General features: G+C 46.2%; 1 protein-coding gene across 1 annotated transcript in view; it reads right to left on the bottom strand.

The window, feature by feature from the left end:
- Nucleotides 1–11,546, bottom strand: part of syne2a (spectrin repeat containing, nuclear envelope 2a) — a 203,218-nt gene that overhangs the window by 122,568 nt on the left and 69,104 nt on the right. Inside the window, 2 exon segments of the mRNA XM_070435847.1 lie at nucleotides 6,306–8,237; nucleotides 8,572–8,742. Of these exon segments, the coding sequence (XP_070291948.1) occupies nucleotides 6,306–8,237; nucleotides 8,572–8,742 (2,103 nt within the window).

Genomic DNA, 11,546 nt, shown 5'->3' with positions numbered 1-11,546 from the left:
GACTCGCAGTCCCGTCATATTTGTCCACGGAGGGACAGTTGGGGCATCGCTGACCTGGGCGGACTGCTGGGTAGGCTTAGGGACTGGCTCGCTGGGATGGCCAGTGGTAGGAGGCCCTCTGCTAGTTGGAGGTGAATCCTCTCGAGTGGTGTCGAGACGGTGGAGGACTTGGAGGACCTTATCTATAGCCGCACCCAGTTGCGCCAGCTGATCGTTGGTGTTTGGGAATTAGGTGTCCTTGTTCGTCGACCGTCTGGGGATGTCCTTAATTTCTGCTGTGGCAGTTCTGTCATTTATACGCAGGAAGTCAGGAAACAGGTGCAGAAGGTAAGTTTAATAAGTTATACAAAACATGAGAAGCGTGCTAAACATACCCAAAACGACTAAGGCTTACTGAGGGCTTTATGAAGGAGAGTAATCAGGGTGGTGATGAAGTCCAGGTGTGCTTAACGATGGGAGCAGTTGTGCGCCGGGATGGTTGCCAGGTGTGCGCAATATGGGTTGCTAGGACCAGTGGTTAGTAGACCCGCGATGTCGAGTGCCAGAGCGGGGGAGCAGGAATAGACGTGACATATACAACAGCTTTTCATTTATTTTATATGTAACATGACAGAAAATCAAATTAAGTAGGTTTCTACCTAAACAAATTGTTTGTGTTGTAAATATGCTTTCATTATAGAGCTGAATTCGAGCTTCTGACAATTTTAAGTAAATCTAGACTTTATGTTGATCCATCTACCTCAATGCTTGTTCAAAGTCCACAAAGATGAAAATAAATGTATAATCAGGGAACCGAAGCTGCTATCCGTAATTTGAAAAACAACAAAACAACAACACTGGCACTTGGTTTGCTAGCTATAAATCAGAGAGATGGGCCTGTAGAAATGTAACCACTCTCAAATTCATAGATGGAGCTATAGATGCAAGGACCGATCCTCCATGAAATAGTTTTAACATATTTTAAAGCTTTACATTGTTTGTTTACAAAGATATTGCTTTCAGACAGTGGAGTAAAACTACCTTATATTTTGGTTATGACTAAACTCATGAGGCATTTCTAAGTGATATTACTTGTGAAAATAAAATGGTATATATCATTAATCTAAATGATCAGAAATGGCTGCAGATTAGGAGTGTAAATATCACTGCAAATATCATAGATTGGGCCTTTAACAGTGGTGGGCCGTCAGGCCTGCAAGGCCTTCTCTGCTGGCCTAAACACCATCAGAATATAATTTTTTTTAAATATATTTTCCCACAAATATGTATTAAATTATTCCCCAGAGTAAAGTTATACTCTTCATTTCATAGCTTTCCTCTTGGTTGCACTGCTTCCAGCCCAGGTAGATTGGAGGGCTGGTCTTTACGTTAGATCTTTTATCCAATCATATTCAGCCATCATGTGTTGCCAGGGGTCTAAAAATCTGCCCTCAGGCCTTCAGAATCAACAGTGCGGGCGCTTGTAGCTTAAAGTGAATGGAAAATTAAATTTTGTGTCAACCAATCAGCTTTAGAGTTGGCTATTGTACGCCTGCTGGCTGGCTCCAGTGTTACACAGGAGCCAGCTAGCAGGCGTAGGGCGTCCACGTCTTTTGATTGGATTACCAATATTGAGAGGCAGGTCCTATGGGCAGGTCTATGCAGATCTAGGAAACTAAATTTGATAAACGAATTAATTCGCGTTCTACTGTTTTTTGAACCCACAATGGCAGAAGGAGGAGAAGATATCGATTTGGTCGAGGATATAATTATAACGCCATTCTCAAGACGAACTTTTCAAGAAAAGTTAGACATTGTAAGGAGAGGTCGCCCGACGCCACAAAGCCTGTCACAGGCGGGAAAGGGGTTCGTTCGTTCGCCACTTTCAAAGTTTCAACTATGAAGCGCTGTCAATGGCTCACAGGCTCGAGAAGCACTGCAAACTGTACTGCTGGAATGCCAATATTTGCAAATGATCGATTTGGTGTTTGGAGCCACACTGGCTTTGAAACTTGAGTTGTCTAACCAGGCAGCAACGAGACACCAAAGTACGGCTGGGCACTTACAAAGCAATGGTGCTTTGAAAACGTTTGGGGACACCAGAGTGGAGCTACAGCTCTCACTCGTCCTGCGTTATGTGACGGACACGGGAGTCAAGGAAGCGATTTATCCGGTTTGAAGATGGACAAGCGGCAAGCGAGCTGATGACATTGCCGCTCTTATTTTCCGTTTCTTGGAGGAAAATGAATGTAGTCTGAATAAAGTTGTGGCACAGTGTTTGATGGCGCAGCAGTCATGGCATCTGGACTCAATGGGGTGCAGGCTAAAGTTAAGGAGAGGGCACCGATGGCCTTATTCATTCACTGCTATGCCACATCGACTAAATTTAGTACTGACTCAAGGGCCTCAAAGCTTAAAGAATGCAAGGTCTTCTTTGCCAACCTCAATGGCCTTGCAGCATTTTTTCTCACGATCCCCTAAGCGCACGCAACTGTCTAATAATCAGTCTTTTGGTGAGTACGCATACAATGCATGTTATTTTTTATTAAATGTGTATGTATGTTTCGCATTTTATTTCGTTAATATTAAATAGCCTATTATTAACAAAATAAAATGGCAAATAGCCTATGTTGCAAATTATTTGTTCTTTTTATTTTCAGTGAATAGTTATGTGTCTTTATCATCACGGTGAAACTGCTTTGGGTGCGACAATGCGCTGTTTAGTGAACACACTGTATTTATTTTTTGGGGACTTAAAGCTCAAAGTTTGTGGACCAGAAATGGATAGAAGAAGAATATTAATATAAACTCTGTTGCACTCGACTATGTTCTTGCCTATTAGTTGAACTGTACTGTATGTACTCTTCCCCTGAAATTCTCTGAAGAAAATGTCAATTTCAAGGTGACGCAACGCCTGGTTATACTGCGTTTCTGTCTAAATGTATAGTGTCTAGAGCCATGGCCATCTAAATGATGGTAATAACAGGTGGATTAATTCGGGTGGGACTGTGTAGGACCTCACTGAAGGCCCAGGCGCCAGGCCCACGGCGCACGCTACTACCTGATGTTAGCCCAGGGCTCCAGGTAAAGCAGCCAATGATTTATCACCACTATACTGCCCTACACTCTGAGTCAGCAGGGCTCTTGACTTGGATACACATTAAAGGCCCAATCTATGATATTTGCAGTGATATTTACACTCCTAATCTGCAGCCATTTCTGATCATTTAGATTAATGACATATACCATTTATTTTCACAAGTAATATCACTTAGAAATGCCTCATGAGTTTAGTCATAACCCAAAATATAAGGTAGTTTTACTCCACTGTCTGAAAGCAATATCTTTGTAAACAAACAATGTAAAGCTTTAAAATATGTTAAAACTATTTCATGGAGGATCGGTCCTTGCATCTATAGCTCCATCTATGAATTTGAGAGTGGTTACATTTCTACAGGCCCATCTCTCTGMTTTATAGCTAGCAAACCAAGTGCCAGTGTTGTTGTTTTGTTGTTTTTCAAATTACGGATAGCAGCTTCGGGTCCCTGATTATACATTTATTTTCATCTTTGTGGACTTTGAACAAGCATTGAGGTAGATGGATCAACATAAAGTCTAGATTTACTTAAAATTGTCAGAAGCTCGAAATTCAGCTCTATAATGAAAGCATATTTACAACACAAACATTTGTTTAGGTAGAAACCTACTTAATTTGATTTTCTGTCATGTTACATATAAAATAAAAGCATGAAAAGCTGTTGTATTGTCACGTCTATTYCTGCTCCCCCGCTCTGGCACTCGACATCGCGGGTCTACTAACCACTGGTCCTAGCAACCCATATTGCGCACACCTGGCAACCATCCCGGCGCACAACTGCTCCCCATCGTTAAGCACACCTGGACTTCATCACCACCCTGATTACTCTCCCTTCATAAAGCCCTCAGTAAGCCTTAGTCGTTTTGGGTATGTTTAGCACGCTTCTCATGTTTTGTATAACTTATTAAACTTACCTTCTGCACCTGTTTCCTGACTTCCTGCGTATAAATGACAGAATACTGCCACAGCAGAAATTAAGGACATCCCCCAGACGGTCGACGAACAAGGACACCTAATTCCCAAACACCACGATCAGCTGGCGCAACTGGGTGCGGCTATAGATAAGGTCCTCCAAGTCCTCCACCGTCTCGACACCACTCGAGAGGATTCACCTCCAACTAGCAGAGGGCCTCCTACCACTGGCCATCCCAGCGAGCCAGTCCCCTAGCCTACCCAGCAGTCCGCCCAGGTCAGCGATGCCCAACTGTCCCTCCGTGACAAATATGACGGGACTCGATCCAAATGCAGTGGCTTCCTACTCCAGTGCTCCCTCTATTTCGCTCCTCAGATGGGAACCCCCACCACAGAGTGGGCTACGGCCTTCTGGCAGAGAGGAGAGGAGGGGTTCATGGCTCTGTTCAGGGCAGTCTTCAACCATCCACCAGAGGGCAGAGAGGGAGGTGAGTGACTTCTCCAACTCCGGCAGGGTTCCCAGACAGCTGCCGAATACGCCCTCACCTTACGGACCGTGGCAGCCTCCAGTGAAGAAGAATGCGCGAGGAGGTCCAGATGGAGTTGGCGTGCCGAGACGACAACCTTTCCCTGGACGCGTTCATCGCGATGGCCACCTGTCTGGACAACCTTCTTTGGGAACGCCGGCGCGCCCCTTGCACCTTGCTCTACTCTTTTGGCCGTCTTGGAGCAGAGCCTGAACCCATGGAAATAGGGGTCACACACCTCCCCACAGCAGAGCAACGTCGCCGGAGGTAGCTGGGGCTGTGTCCCTATTGTGGCCAGGAGAGGCATCCGGCGTCCGGTGCTTCCCAACGCGAAGTCCACTGGGGCAGAGGAACGGCCCCTGATCATCTGGCTCCCAGGGTAGGCGTGAGAATTCCTTCATTGTTTTCTGCCAAAGCCTTCCTGTGTTCCATTTAACTGGCTGTCTCTCAGGTGTTGTCTCTACAGCTCTAGTGGACTCTGGTGAGGGCATTGTATTGACCAGGCCCTCCTCTCCTCCCTTAACATCACTGCGTCCCCGCTCTCCTCTCCTATTCCGGTCCAAGCCCTGGATAAACAACCATTAGGATCCAGCACTATCACACACATCACCACTCACCCTCACCGTCGGACTCATGCACCAAGAAAGCTTTCCCTTCCTCATCACTGCTCCTGTACACAAAGTCATCCTCGGTTTTCCGTGGCTCCAACGTCATGACGTCMCCATCTCCTGGCTTTCCGTGGCTCCAACGTCATGACGTCACCATCTCCTGGATGAAAATAACCACCTGGGCACCCAGGTGTCGGAAGACCTGCTTTCCCTTAACCTGTGGTTCCTCGTCGGTTGAAAGTCCTGTGAGTGCCCTCAAGCCCATCATTCCGTCCTCCCATATTGTTGACCCTGTGTTTTGGGACGTAGATGTGGACATCCGCCAGGCTCTGGAGAGGGAACCTGCTACCTGCCCTCCTGAGCAAATCTACGTCCCCACGGAGGCGAGGAATCATCTGTTTACCTGGGCGCACACATCCCACGCCGCTGGACACCCAGGTATCACCCGCACTATTCAATCCATCTACGCAAAGTGAGTTCTGGGCATATCCCGCCCATGGAAGGAACCGGGCCCACTCCCCCTGCCGGTCCTGGCAGTGACKTCTTAGGAACCTCCCCAGCTCCTGGTTGGTCCTCTCTACCAGCCCTTTAGACTGAGACCGGTACCCAGAAGTGAGGCTGACCGTGACCCCCAACTTCTCCATGAAGGCTCTCCATACCTGTGACGTGAATTGGGGGGCATGGTCGGAGACGATGTCCTCTGGAAGGCCATACCCTGATTATCTCCCTTCATATAGCCCTCAGTAAGCCTCAGTCATCAGGCAGTAGGGGAGTAAATTCCTAGGCTAGAAGTGGAGGGGCCACTGTATGATAAGTCAAATTCCTCCAATTTTACTTTGAGCCAAGGTGTGACCTTTAAATGCCACACAAACAAGCTACTCCTGGCCTGACCATTCCAATTCACTCATAATAACGTCACTTAACGTTGTTGGATCTTGGGCGAAACAAGAGCCTTGAAAGGTCAAATCCCCTCAGGGAAAGACYGCCATTAACTACATGTTCGAGTGTTTGACTTGCGTGTACAACCCCCTTTCAAAACCTGAATCTGCAGGCTTAAAGTTTATAAAATGTAACGTGTATCCTCTGGGCTGTCATATTCTTACTACTCCAAATGCTTAAAAAATTGTCCCTGAGGAAAACGTGTGTGTGTGGGAGAGAGAAATGGAGAGAAATTTCCCTTACCTGTTCCTGTGGAGCTGTCCTTTCTGTTCCCTCTCTGGGCTCAATCTCTGTGGATGCATATGCTGGTGAAGGTGCGAGTGACAACTGTGTATTGTCTCTTGTGGCATCTGGCTGACTGACATCTGTCTGTGTGAGATCATTCACCTGTAGCATGTCAGTAGTGTCTATCTTTCCAGTGTCTTTGCTCACAGTCTGTCTGTTATCTTTGCTGTCTGTAGCACAGGTGATGTCTGTAGTCWCCTTCATTCTGTCAGAGGCTTCTGTGTTTACAGCTATTTGGCTGTCTGTCATTTCTGTCTGTCTGGCATCTTTAGCGTCTGTGTCTACGTCATCGTCAACACTTCCTGGTTCAGTGTTGTCAGAGTTATCAGTGTGTCTCAGTGACTCGGATTCGGTGAGCGCCAATTCAGTGGACTTAKACTCTGTGAGCCCTGATTCGGGGCCTTTTGATTTCAGACCTTTTGTTTTGGGGCCCTGCGATTGCTCCCACTCTGATTCCGTGTTCTTTGAAGCAGAGGGGCCCTTGTAACTCTTCACTTTGGGGCCCTTGGACGCTGAGCTCCTAAAATCAGCCCTCCTCCGCCGCCTGTGCTTTGACTTGACACGCCGCCCGCCATCTGTGTTCTTGGTGCTCTCAGTGACAGAACTATCAGTCAGTTTTGAAGGAAAGTCACCAGAGCTAAATATATCTGAGCCATTACCACAAGGAGGCTCCCTGGTTTGAATGTCCTTGGACTGAGACGGAGGTAGCTCCATGTCCAAAACAATTGTAAATACTTTCTTTGTCTCAGTGCAGTCTCTAGACTCTGTGCGTTGTGTTTTGTTATCTGCCTGTGATTTGTCTGTGGGTCTTGCATGCGTCTCTAGCTGCTTTCTTTCTGGATGCGGCATGAGATGTGTTACAGGGTCCGACTGTGGATCTGTCCYTAGCCCCACACTGCTTTTAATGCCCAATTCAGCTTTGGTCGAGGAAGTGACTTCACGATGTAGAGTCTCAGCTTCCTGAACAAGAAATTTCCCAGCACCTGCAACAGCTGCGTTCAAGAAAACGGTGGCCACTTTTTGGGGAGGCTCAGTCAAATCTTGTTTTGCCTGGTCACTCTGTTTGACAACAGAAAAAGTGTAAGTGAGTTGAGCGCCTTTATCTGGTACTGAAGACTCTTGTCCTCCTCTGACCGATGGTCCAGCGCATACAACCGCAGTGTTTGCATAGTCATGTGACTCAGTAGCCGGAATCTCACTGTCGCCATGTTGAGGTGAATCTGTATGTACAATATCATTGTTGCCATGGTAACCTGGTCTGCTTTGGAGAGCGTTGGCCATAGACATGCCATCAAGTTGTTTTCGTTCGAGATCGGTGTCCAGAACGATGGTGAACACTTTGTGCGGAGTCGGCGATGAGGTTCCGTCTCGATCCATTGGTTCTATATGATGAGGTGTCATCTCTGTTACAGTATCCCCAAATTGGCTAGTACCTGGGGTCTCTGGCACCACCACAGTGGCTGAGATATCAACGATGGTGATGGGAGTTAAGGTTTCTCCCATGGGAATTTGTATTTGACTCTCCCCATCCTCCATGTCTGTGACCATTATCTCTGCTGGCTGGATGCTCCAGCCCTTCAATGAGTCTTTGCCGTATTCTTTGCCCTCTGCTCTTTGTTCAGTGTCGCTCATCACTTTCTTGGTAGGTTCTCTAACAGCATCCATTGTTCCTCTGGTAATGGCTCTTTTGCTTTGCACTCTGCTTTCAGCCTGCTCTTTTTCCAGACCTTTCGTTGAGTCAATATTAGCCTGAAGAGGTTTGATCCCGCCTGGAGTCACTTCCTCTACAGGTTGTGACAAAAGGGATGCCTCGCTGCAAGATGGCGCTTTGTCAGGTGTGTTGCTTGGTTTCTTATGGTCTCCATCCACCTCTGTGCTCACTAGGGACACCTAAAGATGCATACATTCATTAGAAATGGTGTGAAGATGCATATAAGATTCCATAAAGGGATCATATTAACGTTAAGGGATGTTCCAATCAAAATATAATTTAACATAACTTTTACACTTGGTTGAAATGCCTCAGTTTCCCCTACTGATAGTCATATTTTGTTTCATCAATATCATCATAGGGCTCCATAATTCTGAAACTAGGCCTAAAACGCCTTTCAACAAGCCAACTCATATTGCAAAAGTAACATTTCTGCATTCGATAATTGTGTATTAGTTCAATCTACTTTTGAGTTATGTTGTTTGATTATACATTGATTAGATGATAGCTCACCTGGGATTGGGCTAGGGCTGTGAGGAGAGCTGCACTGTTGCTAAGGGCCTGTYCAGCCCTTCTCTCGAACTGTTCCACGCGCTCCCTTCCGACACAGTCCAATAGGAAGTCGAGCTGTGACAGCGCCTCACGTAGAGTCCCTTGGAGTTGCTTCCCTTTGTTCAGTGTAGCCTGTGAGGGATTATAGGGTTAGTTAATCTAATCTTGAGTTGTCTATGTAGGACAGTATAGAGAGCATCCACATTAATCTATTATTTACTTTTGCTACAGGAAGTAGCTAGTATGATTTAGCATCGTCCCTTAATTTCCCATTTGTTAACATTTTCCTGTTAGCAAAACTGCATGTAACCCCCTAGTTGCTTTTAGCTTTTTCTAGCACGGACTGACGTAGTTATTGTGTTGCATGTTGGACATATTTTGGAGACGGACAGATGTTAGAGAACAGCCCGACACGTGAGGAGAGGGCAACAATGCAAACTACGTGAGCTAGCAAGATGGCTATTTAATTGTTTTCTTGTTTTTAAAAGTTAGTTTAACTCGTTCTGAGTAAACCACATTGGTTAACTGTTAGTCCCTCATCCCCGGCCACCATGAGGACTGCGTTGGATTTGTTCTGGTTCAGCTGTCATCAGAAGACCTCTGATTTTTCTTTCCTCCTGCTTGGAGGCTCAACCGTTAGAGATGCTGTCAGAGACTGAACTCTGGGTGATGTGAGTAGCCACTTGATGTGATCTGAGAGATGATCTGTATATACAGTGCTTTCATAAACTATTCATACCACTTCACTTATTCCACATTTTGTTGTGATAAAGCCTGATTTCAAAATATATTTAAAAAAATTAAATACAGAAATATCTCATTTACATAAGTATTCACACCCCTGAGTCAATACTTTGTAGAAACACCTGTGGTGGTGATTACAGCTGTGAGTCTTTTTAGGTAAGTCTAAGAGCTTTGCACACCTTTGCACATTATTCTTTAAGCACTGTCTAGTTGGTTGTTGTTCATTGCTAGACAGACATTTTCAAGTCTTGCCATAGATTTTCAAGCCAATTTAAATTGAAACTGTAACTAGGCACTCGGGAACATTCAGTGAGGTCATGGTAAGCAACTCCAGTGTATATTTGGGCTTGTGTTTTAGGTTATTGTCCTGCTGAAAGGTGAATTTGTCTCCCAGTGTCCTAAAACTCCCTATTCCTTGCCGATGACAACCAGACCCATAATATGATTCAGCCACCACCATGCTTGAAAATATGAAGAGTGGTACTCAGTGATGTGTTGTGATGAATTTGCCCCAAACATAATGCTTTTTATTCAGGACATTAAAAAAAATGTGCAAAGAAATTATCTCTAAGTATTTCTTTAGTGCCTTACTGCAAACAGGATGCATGTTTTGGATGTAACAGCTTTCATCTTCCTCCTCGTCTGATGAGAAGTTAGAAGCATCGGAGGACCAATGTGCAGCATGGTAATTGTTCATCTTGTTTAATAAAAGTGAACACTCAAAATACAAAAACAACAAATGTGAAAAACCGAGACAGTTCTGTCTGGTGCAGACACACGAAGACTGAAGACAGCTACCTAAATATGGTTCCCAATCAGAGACAACACAAAACACCTGCCTCTGATTGAGAACCATATCAGGCCAAACACAGAAATAGGAAACCATAGAAATACAAACATAGACTGCCCACCCCAACTCACGCCCTGACCATACTAAATAAAGACAAAATAAAGGTCAGAACGTGACATTGGAATATTTTTATTCTTTACAGGTTTCCTCCTTTTCACTCTGTCATTTAGGTTAGTATTGTGGAGTAACTACTATGTTGTTGATCCATCCTCAGTTTTCTCCTATCACAGCCATTACACTCTGTAACTTTTTTAAAGTAACCAGTGACCTCATGGTGAAATCCCTGAGCAGTTTTAAGTTAATGTCACATGCACAAGTACAGTGAAAAACCCAACAATGCAAGTCTAGAAAAAACACATGAGAAATAAGAATAGGAAATACTGTCATGACCCCTACCGAAGGTGGCTCCTCTTCCTGTTTGGGTGGTGCTCGGCAGTCGTCGTCACCGGCCTACTAGCTGCCAGGAATCCCTTTTCCCTTTTCTGTTGGTTTTGTCTGATTAGTTTCACCTGTTTCTTGTTTAGATTTTGAGTTGGGCTATTTAAGCCGGTAGGCTATGTGCGGGCTTGATTATTTTTCCCACTGTGTTGAAGTGTGGTAGTGCGTGTTAAGTTACCTGTTTTGGGCATTTGTTTGATTACGCCCAGTTTCGTGGAGAGTACTACTTTTCCCTGTGCGTAATAAAGCGCTATTCTGAACTTTCTGCCTCCTGCACCTGACTCCGCACCCACTACGCCTAGTGTGTTACAGAAGCCTGCACCTACTATGGAGTCAGCAGGAGCAGCGGCCACCCCTCTTCCATCGATGGAGGAACGCTTTCTCCATCATACCACCATCCTCCATCGGATAGGGTCTGCGATGGACCAGATGATGGAGAGAATGGACCGATGGGAGAGGAGTGGTCTCCCCACTTCACCTCCGGTTCCTCCGACGAGTCCACCTACTCCACCCCCGGCGTCCAGCTCCAGCGCACTTCGTATTGCGCATCCGAGGGAGTACGATGGAACGGCGGCTGGGTGCCAGGGGTTTCTCCTCCAGCTTGAGTTGTACCTGGCTACCGTGAGGCCGACTCCCTCGGGGGAGGAGAGTGTGAGCGTCCTCGTCTCCTGCCTGACGGGCCGAGCTCTCGAGTGGGTCAACGCGGTCTGGAATGGCCCAGACTCGGCGAGGGATCACTATCAGGATCCCCCTCCGGAGGACCGAGCGGCGGGTGAGCGACTATTTCACCTTAGGCAGGAGACGAGGTGTGCGCAGGACTTCGCGTTGGAGTTCCGGACCTTGGCCGCTGGGGCCGGGTGGAACGACAGGGCCCTGATGGACCACTACCGGTGCAGCCTCGGGG

The sequence above is a fragment of the Salvelinus sp. IW2-2015 genome, linkage group LG28 (assembly GCF_002910315.2).
Source record: "Salvelinus sp. IW2-2015 linkage group LG28, ASM291031v2, whole genome shotgun sequence".
In the NCBI taxonomy this organism is placed as follows: Eukaryota; Metazoa; Chordata; class Actinopteri; order Salmoniformes; family Salmonidae; genus Salvelinus; species Salvelinus sp. IW2-2015.
Note: the sequence above shows the minus strand (reverse complement) of the source record. Positions and strands in the feature narration are given on the sequence as shown.